General features: G+C 43.4%; 1 protein-coding gene across 3 annotated transcripts in view; it reads left to right on the forward strand.

Annotated features, from left to right (window-relative positions):
* Positions 1 to 5371, forward strand: part of PARVA (parvin alpha) — a 63472-nt gene extending 58101 nt beyond the window's left edge. For all 3 annotated transcript variants that reach the window (XM_050974803.1, XM_009099558.4, XM_018924645.3), the window contains exon 13: positions 510 to 5371. In XM_050974803.1, the coding sequence (XP_050830760.1) occupies positions 510 to 586 (77 nt within the window). In that variant the 3' untranslated portion in view covers positions 587 to 5371. The remainder of the gene's footprint in view (positions 1 to 509) is intronic.
* Positions 5372 to 19495: the final 14124 nt, after the last annotated feature.

The following is a 19495-nucleotide window of genomic DNA, read 5'->3' on the forward strand; positions in this document are numbered from 1 at the left end:
TGTATACCTAGCTTCTTTAGATCCTCTGGAAAATTTAAACTTGCCTCTAGCTAGCTTGCTGAAACTGGGCCCAGTGAAGGATGTTGCAGTCCAGAGTGTGCCAAGTCCTACAGTTCTTACATAAGAGGAAGATTCCTTTGGTTACTGCCTGATGACTTTTTTTCAGAATCATTACTTTCCAGCCACAACTGTCTGAAGATGAAGTCATGTCAGTATGTGTAATCCTGGGCACACTTGGACTCAGGAGCCTCTGAGCTTGGCTGCATTTCAGCAGCAGCAGCAATGGCTGTTTATATCCCTAACCAGAAGTGTTAAAACACCAAGGTTTGAGTTGCCAGTTTGCAATTGTGTTTTATTGATATTTCTACTCTTTTTTGCTATCCTTGTGATCTAATGTTCATGGTTATTAATGTGAGCAAGGGAAAGGAGTAGAGCATGGGCACTTTTTTTCTGCAAAACATTTGGAGCTAATGAAGTTACTAATTTGTCTTCCTCTGTCTTTTTTCTAGATATTGTAAATTGTGACTTGAAGTCTACACTGAGAGTACTGTACAATCTGTTTTCCAAATACAGGAATGTGGAGTGAAGAATTGATTTGAGTCACAAAGGAGTGCTAACAAAGAAAACATCATAATTTGCGTATCTTCCATCAGTATTCCTCTGCATCTCTATCCTAAAAGGAACAAAACCATTTACCTGGGGAATTCTTGGTTATTAGTTGAATATTCTGACACTACTATTTTCACAGTAGATTTAAAACTAATATAACTTATAAAGTAAAAAGGGTTTGGGGGAAGGTGTCTGGGTATTTTCTGGGAGAATTCATGTCTTGGTTGTCTTCACACTGTTTTTGACAGGTGAAGCAACAGTGAAAAGAAAATTTAGTAAGTTTGATTCAAATCAGCCTTTGGGGCCAATCATAGGAACATTCTGTACTGAAAAAATTATTTTTTACATATATCTTTTTTTAATCTGGGAAGGGGAAGAATATTTTCTATCCATGGTAAGACAGTTCCAGTCTAATAGTGAGGAATGTGCATGGGGGGAAGCAGTTCAATACACTTGTTCACATGACAGCTAAGAAGAAGAAGCTTAACCTGCTGAATGTGTAGTTGCAGTGCTATTACTGGGCTTTAATTTTATGGGTGCAAACTGAAGTGGCTGCTCATTCCTTCAGACCTGCTAGGATGTGATACTCTGCTTCAGTGTGTGCTCTTGAGCACTCCACAGACCACACCTTGCAGCTTGTCACTTGTTTTTGCTCAAGGAAGAGATCTTTTTGGCCAAAAACACTTTTCAGAAAGACACACCTGTATACTGCAGCTTTTCTATAATATTTGTATTATTATATAATTTCAAAAGTAGAAGAATGGCTTGGTTTTATTTTGGCAGTTTCATCACGGGATTAGCAGATTGCAAGTTTAGATTCATTGCTAAATAGAATTTAGAATTGTCCCTTTGGTTGATTTTATGATGAATGCATGTTCATCATAATGAAGTGCATAATGTTCAACACTGCTGCATAATGTTCAACACGAGAAAATATCATTCTTTTTCTAGAAATGGTCAAAACTGCTTCCATCTGCAAAGATTCCATCAGCCTGTAAAGTTCTTTGGTGGTTTTACATGGCTACAAAGATTTTTTTTTTTTATTTAATTACCACCACTTGAGCTGTTATCTGTTTGGTTTTAGCTTTAACAAAGACACAGAAGGGAAATGGGGATTGATTCTTCCCCTAGCCTGGTAGCAAGCAGCAGTTATCCTTCCGGAGGAAGCTGGTGGATATTTCTGTGTCACTTCTGAAACAAACCACAAATTCTTGGGGTCCTGCTTTACACAGTCAGGAAAGAAATTCCTCAGGCTGCAATTCCTTGCTAACTCTTCAGGAATCTTGGGAGAGCTCAGAGCAGGAAGGAGAGTTGTTAACAGCCCTCCAGTGGGAGCAGAGCTGGCTCGGGTCAAGGAGGAGCGATGGGTCAGGGCTTGAATCGGCACCAGGAGGAAGGCAGAGCTGGCAGGGACACTCAGTGACAGCTGGGTGTTACTCATGAGCTAAAGCACTACATGCTCCCATTCTGCAGGGCTTCTTTTCTTTTTCTTTCATGTGCAGCTTTCCAGTACAACATCAGCCCAGAGGGAACTCCAGCAGTGATTTTCTGTCTTTGCTAAATGCCAGCTGATGTTTAGTAATAAGGTGATGCTGACTTCTGCTGCTGGGGGGGCTACTAAATTATTTTCCCTTGAAAAAGTTCATATTATTTCTCAGGAAAGTCAATATTCAATCCAAAGGACAATGCCTGGGTGTTCTCTGATCTCAGAAATTATCTGATTGTAAGAAGCACTCTAAATATCTTCGTTAAAATATTTTCTTACCTGTGTGTTTTTAACTGGGTTTATGAATTTAGAGGTACAGAAAGCAACAGTTATTTCCCCTTTACAGGGAGAAATAGCTGGACATTTTGACCTCAATGAAAACATTTTCATTATAGCTTTAGTGTCTGAGAAGCTAAAAAATAGGAATGAACCAAACTTTTTTTGTGCAAACTGAGACAGAACTTCTCATGTATATATCAGCAGCAATTTCAGCTTATTTCAATGTTTAACATGCAAGTTTTTCATTTGCACACCTAGCAGTAATTGTAATAGCTAATTAAAAAACAAATGATGTTTTTTCTGCAGGCCATGCTCACCTGCAACACTTTTACATTTCAACAGTGCTGAAAGATTTTGACAGCCTTTGTTTTCAGGAGTGCACTTTCTTTAAAGAGGAGATTTATATGGGTAAAGTGAACACTGAAGCCGTTTTCTTTGCCTGGACTTGCAAATAAGTATTTCTTGTGCTATATTGGTATAACATCATTGAAGATTTATCTGTCAGGCTCCATTTCCATCCTTTTAAAACATAAAACTGAGACGGAATTATTAAATCCTCATGCTGAAATGCAATTATGCAGAGCTGTAGAAGCATTTAAACAATATCCAACCTTTCCACAATTACCTATCCTATGGTAGGAATTTCTGTAAATTCAAATCTGCTATATAAACAACAGTGTCCTATGTAAATATAGATCCATGTGATAGTTTTAACACTCACACACAGATAGTGTATGCTGCCATGTAGGAGTGGGTCACTGCCTATGTTTTTGACAGTGTAGATTTAAATAGCTATCAGATAACTCCAAAATCCAGTATAGAGATTATATCTAATATATATTGCTTTGATTCAGAGTATAAGAGAAATATAGAATACTACTGTAGACAGCTTGCTTTTCAGCAGTTGGTGTGGGCCAGCCCCTTCCTTCAGGGAAGGGAAAAGTTATCTGGGCCAAATTCTGCCACACCTACATTTCTTTTCTTCTTGATCCACAGCAATGCGCCCTGACATATGCTGAAAGCAGAATTCTCCTCTCTGTTTATGTCAAGATGGAAGTTGTTTAAATTTTAGTCAATCCCAGGTTTATTTATAATTACTTAAAATGATGAAGTGGGCCCAAGTCAATTGATTTAGCTCATGTGAGGCACGAGCAGGCACCTGGAGAGGCCAGTTCCTCTGGTGGCCCAGAGGAGCCTGTGGTCTCAAGGCTGCTCTCTCAGCCCTGTGGATCCCAAAGCCAGCTAGGGTAACTCCAAGGCCCTGCCTGAGCATCTCGTGGTGGTCCTGGGATCCCACCCACCAGAGCAATGTGCCTGCCTCTTGTGCTGTGTCACACAGACCCCACATTTGGGCAGCTGAGCCCACCCAAATTGGCCAATTCCTGGCCTGCCTTGAGTAGCAGTCAAGCAGTGAACTCTGCTGCTGCTGGGGCATTGTGAAACCCCCAGAAGAGCAGTTTTCTGTGGCTTCTGATTCACCCATGGCACCCAGCAATGGAGTGTTGGTAATCACCAAAAAAAACCCAAACAGTGTTGGTAATCACTCCAATAACAGAGTATCTAGGAGACTTCTGTGCCTGGAGATGGGCATCCTTTCCCTCTTGATGGATCCTGGTGTGCTCTTTCAAACACACTGAACTTACTCTTTGGGGTTTTTTTAAAAGAGGAGCTACAGACTTTTCATAGTGTGTCAGTAAGGTGTTGTCAAAATAATTACCTAAAATCCTGATAGCTTGAGGTCAGCTCCTTTCAGGTTTCTTTCTCAGCTGACTGGCTGTCATTTGCCATGGAGAACAAGTCCATAATTTTACCCCAGCCACACTCATGAAGCCCAGAATTGGATTGCTCTGTATTTCTGATGGAGTCCAGACTAACCAAGTTTCCTCTGAAATGTGCTGACTGCAGAGTGTGCAGTTCTTTACATTTCCTAGTCAGGAGCAGCTCCCTGTTTCAGAGGGTGGCAGCCCTTGCAGCTCCATAGCTCAGGAGCTGGATGAGGTCCTGATCCACTGCAGGGAATGGTGCAGGAAATCCCAGAGCCTCTTACAGAGCATTGCAGTGCTGGGGGATGGGTGCATTCAAGCAGACCACGATGATTGGGGCATTGGTTGGCTTTTGTTCCTACTTTTTATTCTAGAAGTACGATTTTAAATTCATGTTCCAGATTATTTTAGTAGACACCTTACTGCAAGGCACAGTGTTGTGAAGCAGAATGGCTTTTAGAAGTTTATCTCATTAGATAAAGATGTATGTGATGTTTAATATACTAGATGCCAGCCTTAGGTCTGTTTTTGTTATTCTTGTTTTCCTCTCAAAACAACCTTCATCAATGGCCAAGCATCCAAAGAGAAAACAGTGCCTTGAAAACCTCTTGCAAGATTTTTACACTGTTACCTGAAGTAGACTTTTGTCATTTTCTTGTAAGAATTAGTGTGGGCTTTCTCTTCACACTCAAGGTACAATTACAGACTGAAGAAATCCTTTGTAAAGTTACAATTAGCTTGCATGAAGATATTTTATTTTGGTTTGTCACATGAAAAAATTGACATAGCACCACCAGAATTTTTTAATTAGGCATACCTCAGTATCCACAGGTTTTTCTAAAGAGGTTTTAAATCATTCAGCATTTACAAGGGCTAATTTTATGTATTCTGAAAATATTTTGTGTGACATTGTTTCTGCAATAATGAGATTTTCTTTTTTAACCATTTAATACCATGCACACTGCAACAGTACTAGAGTCATTGAAACATTTGGTCCTCAATTTCAATATCAAACTAACCGAGGAAAAAGAATATTTTCAAAATTTGCTAAACAAGTATCAAAAAAATTATTAGTTAAAGTTAAGCTGCATTGCCTTCAACAGCAGAGTTAGTAGCTTTCACAGAATATATGTACTCTGTCAGTAAAAGACACACTCGTGCTGATTTTTATTTTCTGTGCTTTTCCTGAAACCTTTTGTTATGATCCACAATAAAATTTGCACCTGAAAATCAACACTGCATGTTGTTGTTGGGTCAGAGGATGAGTTGTCTGACAGAAAACCAGGGAAGCTGTGTGTTTTGTGTTCTTGAAACTTCCAGACCTCTCCATGCACCCGAGCCTCTTCCAGGAACCCCTTTGTGGGTGTGCAAGGTGTTTATTATTATATTCTGTGGGGGCTGGTGACAGCTGAATGGGGGTTGGCAAAGCAATCATGTAAACATGTGTTTGAAATGATTACCAGCAGCAGGTCAGGAGAATGCTGCCTGACTCAAAGCAGCCAAGAGCACCTTTACTTTTAACTTGGTGGTGCTGAGCACTTCACTGGGGATGTCCCAGCTGGATCTAATGCAATTCTCTGCAGAGCAATTTTGTTTATTTTGAATCTAACAAAACGTTAGCAAAGCATTGAAATTATGTTGTCTATGTCAGAAAATAATTGCAGTTAGGAAGATTTTGAGATCTGTTTTTTTATAAACTTGTTTTTGTTGCGACCCTTTAACGCAGGAGCTTCAATGCAGAGCTTGGAACCAGTCCAAAGTATGGGCATCTAAAGTGCTCCAGATCGACATTTATAGCCCCTGAGCTCCTGGCTGCAGTCCAGAAGCAGGTGTTTGATCTTTAGGTCTGCTTGTAAAGCTGAAACCACCAAGGAGAGCTGCCTCATCAACAGGGAACACTAAAGGCAGGGTGAGTTTTAATGCCAGTCTTCAATCCCAGTCTCTTACTCAGGGCTGGGTAGAAGCAATTCTGCTTGCTTAGGATGCACATTCTCAACCCCCAGCACAGGCACTTGGAGCTTTTGTCCTGAATTTGGTGGGTTTTGTCCTGAAGAACAAGACTTGCTCTTTTTCAAGCACTGCAGTGCAACACAGAGGTCACGCTCTGGCTGCTCCATCTTTTCATTGCTGTTCACACAGAAAGCAAAAGATCTGCAGCCATGGGAGTTACCCCTCCTCCTTTTTAGAATCCTGCAGCAGGAAATGAAGGAGAAATGGTGTTTTTACTGTTGGAGGGGCACTATTGATGCCTGAGCTGAACTCAGTGTGTAGAGTAACTCCACAGTAACTGAGACAGAAGGAGAGCAGAAGAGGGAGCGCAGCTGGTGATTAGGCTGTTGAAAAGGTGGAAAAGGATTTGGGGGATGAACCTGTCTTCTGTGAGGCCTGCTTCTGTATTTCAGTCAATCAAAAGCTTTTAAAATTCCCAAACATATTTTGGAAACAGACTGACCTCTGTCTTGCCTCTGTTTCACTGCAAAGTTCCTGCTGAGCTTCTACTTCCATTCCCCTTTGCCAGGACTGTGCATAACATGGATGCAATGATATCCTGAAGACAGGAATGGTGATGAAATGCTTGTCTTGAAAGGCTCACAGTCCTGCAGGAGGAAATTCTGGGCTGTGAGCTTCTCTAGCTCAGGACAGGAGCCATAAGGGGATTGGGGACCGAGTGCCCCTTTCTGCCTCTATGCTGTGGTGTAAAACAAGGAGCTAAAAGTGAGCATGAGGCTGGGCTGGGGGCACAGCTCAGAAGATTCCCACCTTTCCTGATGGAGAGGTGGGTGCTCAGCATTGAGGGAAGGAAGTGTGTGGATCTGCCAGGTGCCTGGGGCAGGAATCCTTCCCCTGAAGTGCTGCAGGGCCATCAGCCTCTTGCCAGCATTGCAAGCATGAGGCTGAGGCTTCCCTCTCTGTGACAGTAAGTTAAACACTTCCATGTGCATGCTGTTACAATAATAGAGCTTTGAAGGCGTCAGTCCTGCATTGCTGAGCCTTCTGTACCTCCAGATCTTTCTGAGCTGTTTGTTACAGCACTTGAATAGACAGAAGGGACATCATTAGAGCAGCTCTGTGCTCTCCATGGCATCAAAACCTTGCACATCTACTGTCTGAACCAGCCCTCACTCCAAACAGTCATAACCTCCAGCTTATTTTTTCTGTTATCAGGACAAATTAACCCATTAGCTGCACAGACTCTATTGTGAGTCAGAGGTGTATGACTCATGTGAATAGAACCCTTTTCTATTCTGGTTTTAATTAACTTGGCCTCCACCCAAACCCTCCTTAGAAATGAAAGATACTAGATTAGTTGAAGTGTACAACACATTTTTACAGTTTGTGCTAAACTTGCATGTGTATTTTTATGAGATAATGCTGCAAAAAAAGATTCCTATGAATGCAGTAGCCTGGAAGGTAAGTGACAGAACTGCTGTGTTTGACAGACTGTTAAAGTACTGGAATTAATCTGGTTGGATTCTTTGCTTTGCAAACTGTAAGAACAAAAAAAAAAAAAAAAAGAAAAAAGAAATTCAGAATTTTAGTACATTGGGAAAATATTTCCAGTCTTAATTCAGATAAATGGAAACCAAATTTGTGGTGGTTAGAATTTCAGTAGAAGCACAGTCTTAAGGTGGCTCTTCCCATTGTGATCTTCCTAATTTTGCTGCCTGAGATTTTTTCTTTTCTTTCTTCTTGAAGATAAAATGTAAAGATTTGGTCAGGATGCTTATCAGCATTTCTAATTGGGTCGTTGCGTCTTCTTTTTATAAAGAAATATTAAAATCAAATAAACTCCTCAAATTTAAATTGCAGGGAGGTTAATCTGAGCTGCTTGTCAAAATAGGAGCAATATTAGTTATATTTACACAAGTTCAAAAGAATCAAAATAAAACCAAGGAAACAAAAGCACCCCTCTGTAATCCTGACAGAAATGAGGACTCTCACTTCTCCCTAAATGTTCCTGATGGCACTTTGGGGGTTCTGAATGCAGATGGGGACTCAGAGATTGTGGTGAGCTGGGATGGCTCCACTGAGCACCCAAAGAAACAGCACAATAAAAGCAGAGAGGCTGAAGGGAGAGGAGAGGAATGGATCCTCCTGTGCTCCCTTCATGGTTTGCAGCAGGCTGGTGTGACACAGGAGGGTGGGCCAGCTGGACCCAGACTAACCCAGGGTGATCCATGAATCAGGAGTGGGCTCTGGGTGCCACCAGCTGTCTGGTCCCTGATAAGTTGGGTCTCTGCTTTGGCAGGGCCCAGGTCACCTGAGCATGAAGAGGAGAGCTGGAGGGAAAAGGTCAGGCTTTCAAAGAGGTTGGAGGTGCTCTGAAATGACAGCTTGCATGTGGACCATGCTTCCCAGAGTGTGCAGCTCCACAGTCCAATTCCAGTGGCTCAGAGCACTTAATGGAGATGTGCCCTCAGCTCTGCCTGCTGCCAGTCAGTCCTGATGCAGCCCCAGCTCACCTTCTCACTGCCTGAGTGGTGACACTGAGCTTTCATCAGGGCACAGAAATCAAAGGCACCGAGCAGACTCGGCTGCACTGAGCCAGAGATTTCTCTGTCCTGGAGGGAACACTCCTCCTGTGCCAGACAAGGCAGTGTGGCAGGGAATTGTTTCATTCTGCAATTCTGTCACTGGAGACAGCTACCCAGGTGGTAGGAGGCAGAGTTAGGGCACAGATTTATCTATTGACACTGCAAACAGTGATGCTGCATTTCAGGGATGTGTGTATTCCTCAGCTGAAGTTTTGAGCATTAACTTCTGAAATTCCATTGCTGGTAACTAGCAATGCCATTGCTTTTCATTTTTCCTTTGCTACAGTGGATTTCTTATGCCATCCCTGCTTGAGGCTGGATATACCAAATCTGAATAGATTCCTTTTTTGTGCTTATAGTCATGTCCCTCTGTTGGACAGAGCTCCTTTAGATAATCTATAAAGCATTGCAGATCTACACCAGGGTGCAGAGAATGAGGTGATGATTGGACAGTAATGGGCAAATTGCTCAGAGTCACCTCTCCTTCCTTTGGGGATGTTTGTACAAGGAAATCTGCATCAAACCTCAGGATGTTCCAGTTAGCATGTGCCATGTGTGCTCAGAAATGGAAAAGATCCAGGGCTCTCCTTCCCTTGGTACTCCAGGAATGTTTAGTTGTGCCACTGGAAGGGGGAAGAGGCATTTGGACCCTGAGGTGAGAAAGAGATGGATCTTGGTGGGCACAACAGTCCCAGCACCTTCATTAAAATATTTCTCAGCAAACCTGTGATTTTCCTTCTGAGCACTTTCAGGAATTTAAGCTGCACTATCTTGTGCTGCTGGGTCCTCAAAGCTTTAACTCCAGAAGTCCTGTGATCCTCTGTTCTCCCCTCCAGTGGGACACAACCTCACCCCACAATTTTGGTGTCAAGACCGTAACTTCTGCTGCTTCTGAGACTTCTCTCCCAGTGGCTCAGTTACCCAGGCAGACCTCTGGCATGGGGAATGAAACACCAACAGGAAACTGCTCTCTTAAGCCAGACAAAATTTTCCACTAGATGAATTCCCCCAATTAAAAATCAGAAGATTTGTTTCAAGGAATCAAGACACACCTGTTATTTAACACAATTTCACTTTTATTACTGGCTTATTAAAACTCACCATTCTGTATTAATCAGCGTTTCTTAATTAACATAAAAATTCCCAAGGTCTGGCACAATTCCACCATCCACAATCCAGTTCTATGCTGTTCATTTCTATTTGGACTACATATTGCTAGAGCATGTGGGATTATATTGCATGCTGCAATTATTTTCAGGGAGGACTGTGACACTTGGCCTTGATCTTGGCATTCTCTAGTACAGAGCACTGTTAGTATCCTATATTTATTTATAACTTGCTGAGGGGAACAACAGAGGCTGCCTGACACTGTGCACTCTCTTCTTCTTTAGATTGTAATTCTCGGATAGATCTCTCAGGAATTACAGGGAGGAGAGCTTTGCCATTTGGAGGAAAGGTCTTACAATTTAATCAGAACACAATTTTAGCAAACCAGCTAGTTCAATCAGCCAGTCCAATTATGGTGTGGGTTGAGCAAGACTCTGTGCTCAGGGTTCCCTGGAGTTGTTTTTAGTTATGAAATCAAAATAAGAAATGAGGTCAGTTATGCTCTATTGACTCCTAGTGCTGCAGCTTTCAGAGTGTAGAGCAGCACAGCTCTGCCTGAATTTGTGTTGGGCACCTCACTGCTCTGCCTGGCCTTTGCCACTGCTGGAAAGCCAAACTGGGAGTGCTCCTTCCAAGTTACAGATGTGTCTGAGCCTGGGCTGGGGCACATGGGCAGAAACCACACGGACCTGGCTCTGCTTTTAGCCCCCTTTTAGTGCTGCAGGTCAGTGCTCTCAGTGCCAGGGGTGCAGCTGAGCACTCTCAGTGCTACAAGAGCTGCAGCACCTCTCCCATCCCCATCCCAGAGCCACAGGTGCTTTCCTGGGTGCCACGGGTTATTTCCTGATTGACTGACTCTCCTGAGATCTTCTATGAGCCTTGGTACCAAATTTTTCCTGACTACTGTACCCCTTCAGAGGTCCCAGCTCCCCAACCTCCCTTCATCTGTTGGTTCCTTACCACCTCCTCATTTTCCAGCTGTCCCAGGCAGCTGCTGAACCCAGCATCCAAACAATCAAAACCATGCAGCTGATCCTGCCCTTGTCTCAGCAAACCCCCATTCTCTCCAAACTGCTCTTAAACACCACGCCATTCCTCTTGCTTTTCTCCAGGCCACATGAAAGGCTCTCCATGGTTTCTTCATCTGGCTGCATCTAACAACTCTAGAGCTTCTTATTTCTCCCATCAGCCTCTCACATTCTATGGACACACTCAGAACAACCTCTCACTCATCCTCCTGCTCTAATTTTACAGGTAGGGTTGAAAGAACTCTATCAATCCCTTCTTGCCAAACCCAGCACATCCTGCAACATAATTTGCAAAACTTTCTTTTTTTCTCCTAAGGGTTGTTTTAAGAAAAACATCCAGATTTGGAGCCAGCAAACAGGCTGTGGGCATTGCTTCATTCCTGGCTGCTCACAAACGTGTCTGCTCTCACAGACTGGAGTTCAGTGCCTGCACACCATGAGGAGTGGGGCTCCATGTCTCTGCCCAGTACACTGCAGAACAGTATTAAATCCAAAATGTGCTGGGAAAACCTCAAAAGAGCCTGAGCTTGGATAGCTCCCAAGTGTTTTGGTGTCTTGTGTGCACTTTCAGAAGGCAGAAGAGAAAACAGATCCATAAAATGCTGTTGTTCATCCCCATCCCTTTAATTCTCTGTTCCTGTCCATTGAAATGGCTGTAGCCTTAATTCTCTTTACTCTTCACCCCTCCATTGCTGATAAACATTTCTTTGCATTCACTGCCATGGATGCACATTGTTGAAATCAGTCCCCGTGTTGAAAAGGGAACATGGGATTTGAGGCATTAACTGTATTTCTTATAAGTTAGTTTTACAAAAAACCAAAAATATCAAAGCCCAGGGAGTTTACACCTATGAAGGCAATGGAACTTAGGAAATTAAGATGTTACACTTCTCACTTGAAGCTGAGTTGCATTTCTGTCTGGGTGATACTGTTGGGTTTTAAGCCCATGTAAAACTGAGTGATAAAACCTGCTTCTTTCCTAACACTGTCACGTGCACCTGAGGATGGCTTCATCCCAGCTCCCACTCTGAAGTTTCCCATTTTATGAAATAAAAATTGTGTATTTGCATGTCTAGAATCAATTCCCTGCTCTTCAGGAGATGAAGCTCCTTTAAATCTCTTTCCTTCTCTTTACCAAGTCATGTGGGCTTTGAAAGCTTTGCAGGCTTTCCAAGACTCTTCCTCCTTACTGCAAAGCCAGCAATTGTCTTTTCTCAACACCACTGGGCATGGGTCAGGCCAGACTTCTGCAGAACAGAAATCATATTTTCTGTTAAATGAGCCTCTGAAATAAGTAGATTGTGTGGTACGATCTGAATTATTCAAAGAAGTCCGAGATATTTGTGTCATGTAATGAAATAAAACTGTACCCAAACATGTGCTTTGCTAAGTTTCAGTTAGATCTTAACATTTGAGAGTGATTTGGCATCTAGGATAGCATGAGAATTAATTCCAGAAACGAGATGTAATCAGTTCACCTTTCTTGGCACAGTATCTTGCTAAATGTAAAAAAACCTCTTTTCATTTACTCTGTAATTATCCTTGTGTATTTTTGAATGAAAGCATAGCAAAGATCACATTTCTGGCACATTTGGGAGCAAAACAGTTAAATTACCAACAAATAATGTTTTGTAGTTTGTATGAGAGCCAAGAAGATTAATGAAATGTTCATGAGAGAGCCTGGCAAGTGGCCACATTCCTATGGGAACATTGCTGTAGTGAGGTTTAACGGAGCATGAGGGACATTAAGAAACAAATGTGTGGGAGTTTTAGGGTGAGCTGCAAATGATAAGAATCTAGTAAAACTAGATATCGTGGATTTTGCCTTTGAGGCTTTCCAGTGTGTCTGTGTAACATTTCTCATCCTTATCTACAGGCTGTGAGGAAGAGGAGTGCAGTGCACCCTCCGTGGGTTTTTTGAGAGCAGCTGTCAAACACTTGAGCTCCGCTGACTTCTTTGAATGTTACAGCAGATGTAAAGTCATTAAACAAATGGCTACAAGAAATAAGTCTTCCAGCCTGACTAGAGTTTTTGTGTAGGAGCTCCTCAATTTGCTGCCTAATCTGCCAGCCTTCCCAAAACCTCCCTGCTCTTTGAGTGGCAAAAAGCAGCCTTAATTCCATTCTTTCAGGCAAGCCAGGGAGAAGCTGCATTACTGCAGGGTTATTTCTATTTCTGCTGCTCCACCAGCTCCCCTGTCCTAGCAGTTGTCTCTGAAACACATCCTCATTGACCCTGGCTACCCACTGTACTTTTGTTAAGGTACTTAACAGAATACATAATAATAACGGGCTGTATCTCTGTTAAGGTACTTAGTGTTGCTTTTCATCAAAGATAAGGAAACCAGCTAAGATTCCCGTGTTTCAGAAAATAAAACAACCTCTTCTCAGTGGATTGCTAACAGCAATCAGCAATCAAACACTTCTCCTTATCGTACCCCAAGATAAGAAAAATGGAAGGTATTGATTTCCCTGGGAGCAGGGCAGGCACTGAGGCGTGTGTGGACTCCAACCAGACACTTCTAGAGGTTTCCAAATTAGCTAAAATCACCTCCAGAGACCATCGCTGTAGCTGTGGAGAAAACCTGTGTCCTTACTTACCTTTCCACTAGATGGCAATGGTACATGGTAGTTACGTGTGCTTCAGGAGAGGAAACCTTGAAACCAACATTTTATTAGAGCTCCGAGTGTCTCTTTAAGCGGGGCAGTCGGGCTGTTCGCATGTGCTGAACTCAGCTGTCTCAGCCCTCCCCGGCTCCAGCAGTCGAACCAATTCTCTTTTTGTGGAACAAATGCAATATCCAGATTTAGAAGTAACGGATGTGGATAATGAACCTATTCAAAAGCAAACAGAGAGCTGTGGTGACGAGGCTGTCTAGCACACTGAGGTTTAAGTTAATGCTTTCTCACTGGATGAGGCACTTTGTTTTAGTATTAAAATCAGCAGCCAAAACAGTTCTTGGAGTCGTTTCACTCCCTTCAGGAGAGTTGTATTGGGGATGTATGTGCATCAGGGATTCTGCATTCCAAAATCAGGGGGGCACACTACCGTGTGAGGAGAAGAAAAGAGGATTTCTTTTACTGTGGTGAGTCAGAGCAGCATCCAAAGTGGGGCTCCTTTGCAAAGCTGCCCCAGAGCCATTTGGAGGCTTCACATCCTAAAGGAGGTGACGGTGGCGGAGGAGGGTGAGAGGGAAAAGGGAGGCACCAAAAACCCCTTTTTTAATGTGCCCAAATTTCTGCAGAAATGCAACAGACATTGGGACAGAGGGGATATCTGGACTGGTGACTTGGCATCTGGAGACCATTTGAGGCCTGCCTGTAATTCAGAACACACCATGGCAGAGCTGCTTTTTCCAAAAGCGTGACAGTTTGTTGTGATGCACATTAACCATTTTCCTAAGAAACTGCCCCGAGTGCTCCACCTGACCACAGGACCTGCTTCCCAACGGGGGGATTGGGAACATGTGCTAATTAAAGTGCTCTGATTCAAGGGAAATCTTGGAGGCAAAGTCTTTCACGCATATCAATGTAGAACATTTGTCCTGTGCCAACCATGTGCTTCAGACTGGAAGGTTTTTAATAGATACCACCTACAGAATTTTCAAATTTGTTTCATGACAAGGCAAGATCAAATTCAAAATACAAAAGTTTAACTGCCTCCTAGCCAGAACGTTGTCCCAGCAAGATTAATGACCAAATGTACGTTGCTTTATAGAGATTTGGGTTTAATTACTGTTTTAACTTCATTTTGTATCAACATTTCATCATATTACTATTCTCACTTACATCTGTTTCTGCTTGTAGGAAGGAACCAGACAGTCACATTATTATCAGTGAAACACTTTGAAAAGGTTTTGATTGGTTTAGTTATTCTGTTATGACTGCTTACAGCTTCTGAAATGAAGTACACACTGAAGTTTAGGCATTCAACCACATCTCTAGAAATAAAACTATTTCCTTTCATTACTCTGCCACCGTGTTTCCACCCAGACCATGTCTAATTTACTTGGCCTTTTCAGATAAGCCCACTTCCCTGCCAGTGTCAGGCATTCCCTGATGTCCCTTCAAGGCAGAGGCAAGCAGGAGCTGGGAGCAGTAGGGCTCTGGTGGCCACTGGTCTGATGAAACCTGGGATGCTGTCCTGCATCCTTAAGGGCCTCCTGCCTGCCCAAATAGAACTGGAGAACTGGGCTTTTGTTTGTTCACAGCCCTCTAAGTTGTTACTTCAGCATCCCTGGAGGCCAAGGCCTCCTATGAACATCCACATCTTCTAACATTGAACTCCTTGGGAGTTTCCCAGGATGTTCAGCAAAGCCCTTGCCCTTTCCTCCTGCCCCTGTCAGCCTAGTTCCTCCAGACCCAGGGAGCAGCAGCCTGCAGATCCCCCAGCAGGCTGTGACAAGGGGTGCTGGGCTGCCCCTTCCTTGGCACAGAGCTCAGCAGGAGCTCCAGAGGTGCCAGCTGTGCTTCCACAGCAGCAAACCCGGGGCCATTCCCATCCTCCAGGTGAGTGTGGCACAAGCAGAGCCAAATGTGCCCCTTCCCACTGCTGCTCCCAGGGACACCCCACACCCTGAGCTGTCCATCCCCTCCTCTGGCCCTGCTGGATGCTCTTTGCTTTGTGCTGGGGAAGGGTTTGCTCAGCAGCCTCTCCACCCTCCCTCTGCTGTTCTGGGGCAAGGTTAGGTGCTACATTGCAATATTTCAGACTCAGGAGCTCTTCACAGAGCCCTTGCTGCCTGACGTGGTGGTTTTAGCTCTGAGAGAGAAATCTGGCCATAGACCCCCTCTCTGGAAGTGTCAGGGAGGCTTGCAGAGTCCCAGAGGTCCTCTGTGCTTTTCAGAAGCTTCATGGTCACAGCTGTGCTGCATCAATCCCTGCAGCTGTTGAAAATTCGTGTCTGCACTTGGTGGACATGGCAGCACATCTCATTCTGCTACATTTAGGGGAAAAGAGGATTTTTGTACAGCTCAGCTCTAGCTGAGGGGTCTTTGCAAAAGTCCCAAAATACAGCCAAGCAGAATTAATATCACCAATGCTGTCGAGCTCAGAGACCATTGTTTTAGGACATCAAGAAGGAGAAACAAGCAGCTGAATCCTATGATCAGGTCCCATTTAGTCAAGTGAAGAGGAATGGATTTCATCACCTGCTGTAATAGACCCAGCCCCAACTGCTCTTGTCTGAATGGAAGCCCTGGCAGTGCTTTAAGAGTGACCTTCCTCGAGTCTTCTGGTTCTTTTTTTCTTTTTCTGGCATCTATTGACCTCTGCCAGCAAGAGAAAAATGCTCTTTGGGCATGAGGAAGTGACCATTCCCAGCATGTTGGGAATCCTGTTGTTCCCTAGATTGCACATGGCTCTGCACAGGAAAGACCCCTTGTCAGTGTGTTTCTAATGGCCAGACACGTAGGCAAAGGAAGAAATCCTTCTTTCTTCAGAAATTCAGAGTGAAAGTGTGCCACAAAGCCTGGGGACTTTGTTCTGGAATACTTTTCTCTCTCAAGGAAAGAAAAAAAAAGAGATTAATGCCTCATGCAGGATCTGTGTTGTATTTTTAATTCTGAGCATCTGTCTGACATCCACAGACCAGAGAGCCAGAGAATCAATTTTAGGGCCACAGCCTCCCAAAGAGGTCAGGAGACCTTTTGTAGCCCTGTGGCTCCACCAGGCATCAGAAGAGGCTGTTTGCAGGTGCTGTCCCAGCTCAGCTGGTGGGCAGGGGTGCTGGGGAACAGGAAAACCCTTTCTGCTCCTGCTGGAAGTTCAGTTCTGCTTTGTCTCATGCTCTTTTCCCAAAGCCTGTTCCTCTGCCTCACACCCTGGCAGTTTCACCTACTGGATTACAAAAACACTCCAGCAAATCAACTGCAGGAAATGCAATGGCCACGGCTTATTCTTGTACAGTGTTATTATAATTGTTAGATGTATAGGTAGATAATATCAGATAATAAAACAGAATATAAGATAATAGAAGATAATAGAAGATAATATAAGATAAATAGAATATAATATAATATAAGATAATATAATAGTAAGCTAATGATAATAAAGAATGAGAATAATATAATAATATAATACTAATAATATTATTATCTATTCTCTCCTCATATCTAATCTATTCTATAATATATATTATAAATATATATTATATTTGTTTCTATCATATCATATATACTATATGCATTATATACTTTGTATATGTCATAATTTTATATCTTATATAATATTACAATATTATTCTAGTCTTATGTATAAAACTCTATAAACACAGCCGGGTATATCAAATAAAAAATCACAAATGTAAGTCAACATCAAGGATTTTTAAGGTCTGAGTCATTATTTAGCATAAATGTCAACAACAGTCCTGCTTTTGATTTAATGAGAACTGTAGACTCAGACCCCTGGGTCTGATTTTGTCTTGTCAGAATTTATTTTTATTATCTGATTTGTTTAGAATTTATTTTATTCATTTTCTGATTTTTCCTTATCAGGATTTCTTTCAGGTGTCAATACCTGAGTACTGATGGTGCCATGCACAGTGCAAACCCGGCAGCACACAAAGTGGGATTTGCTCTTAGACTTCATGGCTGAACAAACTCAGGCACATTCCTTGGATTTACCTTGTGTGTCTGTCCAAATTCACCCAGTTTCAGGACACAAACCTGGAGGAACCTGATTCCTTCCCCCAGAGGAGCTGTGCCCAGCCACAGCCCAGAGAGGAAAGGACCTGGAGCCCTGCCATGGTGTCTGTCCTTCCAGCCCATCCTGCTGTCCCTTTCCTTCCAGAGCTGGGCTCCCAGGGCCCTTCCCTGCCCCAGGTGGGGCTCACCCAGCTCTCCCTGGAGCTCAGAGGGCTCAGCTGGCTCAGTCCCCTCGGTGGCTGCCCCAGGAGGAGCCCAGCCCCAGCTCTGGTGGCCCAGCCCTGCCTGCCCCTGCTCCTGGGCAAGAGCCCACTGCTTCTTCATCCCCACTGCGAAGAGAACCTGAGTGATACATCTGCAGCTAAGGTTTCCCAAAGTAATCTTTGCTAATTAGTCAGGAAAATGAATAAGAAATATGTTCTTTTCCTCAGAAGGCTCTAATCCCACTTGACTGAGCAGTATTAAGCAATCCTATCAAAGAGAATGTATTTTTGAAGCAGTCCTTGGGGCAAAATTAGACCTTCGAGAATCAGAAATAATGAGAGTTGTAAGGGGAGAGGCTTTTTTATTTTTAGAACCAATATTAAAGAAGAGCCTTTGCTTCTGAGTCAAGTTCCCATGCTTTTTCATTATGTTCTTTGGCTGAAGTGGTCTTCAGATAACAAATGTGTCGAGCTGTTCTGTCTCACTAAGTTAGAATTAGGTTATGTCTGTGCAGAAGAAAGTTTTGGAATAGCTGCAAAAACAATTACAAAGCTGCTTGATTCACTGATGATGCTAATTGTAAATCCATATTAATCTGGGGCTGGGCAGGAGTTGCCAGAAGGATTCATTTTCCATGGAGCATGACAGATGCTTGTCTCCTTTTCCTTTTTTCTGGTGCCTTAGACCTTGGAAATCCAGTGTTTTCTGGAAGCACAAACAGTAGCCTTCAGCAGAGTTGCAGTTGATAGGAAGGTTGCAATAGCCCATATAAATCTCCTTACATGACTTCAGCTCTCATAAAAGCAGCTCATAATATTTTAATCATAATCTGGAAGTACTTGGATCCTAACACACAGGAAACACTGTACCGACAGCCAGTCTCTTACTTAGGAAACTTTTAGATGAAGATTTCTTTTTTTTTGATGTGATTCTTAATAAGGAACAGATAAAAATGGAAGATAATTTTTTTTTTTCAGTTCCATTTCAAAACCAAGACAGAGAGTTGTTCATTCCAGTCAGATGCCACGTCTCTTTCTGTTTGCAGGAGTTTTCAGGCTGTGTGTGTGTGGTGCTGAGCTGGGGCAGGCTGTTTGTGTGGGAATCCTTTCTGTTTGGAGCTGGGTGTTTTCAGGAGCCTGTCAGTGCTTGTGTTTTACTGTGCAACTGCTCAAAGCTGCTTGGATTTGGACGAGCTGTGTAGGGATAGGGAGAGCATGGAAAAAATGCAGCTTATTGGTTGGCTTTGCCTCCTGCAGATAGGTGGGCTGGCATGTGGCAATCCCCATTTCTGGGCAAAGCTGGAGCTCCAGGGCCAGGCTGGGGGTGCCAGGGCTGTCACTTTGCTGGGGCTCCTGGTGTCACCTCTGCCTGGCCACACCTGCAGGGGCTGAGCCTCAGGTGAGCTCTGCAGTGCCTGACTGCACGGAGGGAGTGGGGTGATGGACCACCATCCCACAGATTCCTGCCTCCAGGAAAAGCACTGAAACAGGAGTGCTGCTGGGAGGCTGCAGCAGAGAACAGACACAAAGCACAGAGCCCTGTGTCTCTGGGAAGGCCCACGTGAAAAATTCAATCACTTTTGGAATATTGCTGAAAAATTAGCAGCTGTGGGTTGTGAGACCAGTGAAGGTGCTGACCAATGTGAGCAGGGCAGTTTATAGGCACAAGCATCTCATCAGGCTCTCTGCAAACTCAGGGAGATCTTGCTGCTCCAAAATATGTTTGAATCACATTTTCTCCCCAGGCATAAGAGCTAAAAAGCTGGGGGAGGGGAGGGAAGAGGTTAATGAACAGCAAAGATGGGTGCAAATTTATGTCACAGAAGTTGAATGGAGATCC

The sequence above is a fragment of the Serinus canaria genome, chromosome 5, assembly GCF_022539315.1.
Source record: "Serinus canaria isolate serCan28SL12 chromosome 5, serCan2020, whole genome shotgun sequence".
Taxonomy (NCBI): domain Eukaryota; kingdom Metazoa; phylum Chordata; class Aves; order Passeriformes; family Fringillidae; genus Serinus; species Serinus canaria.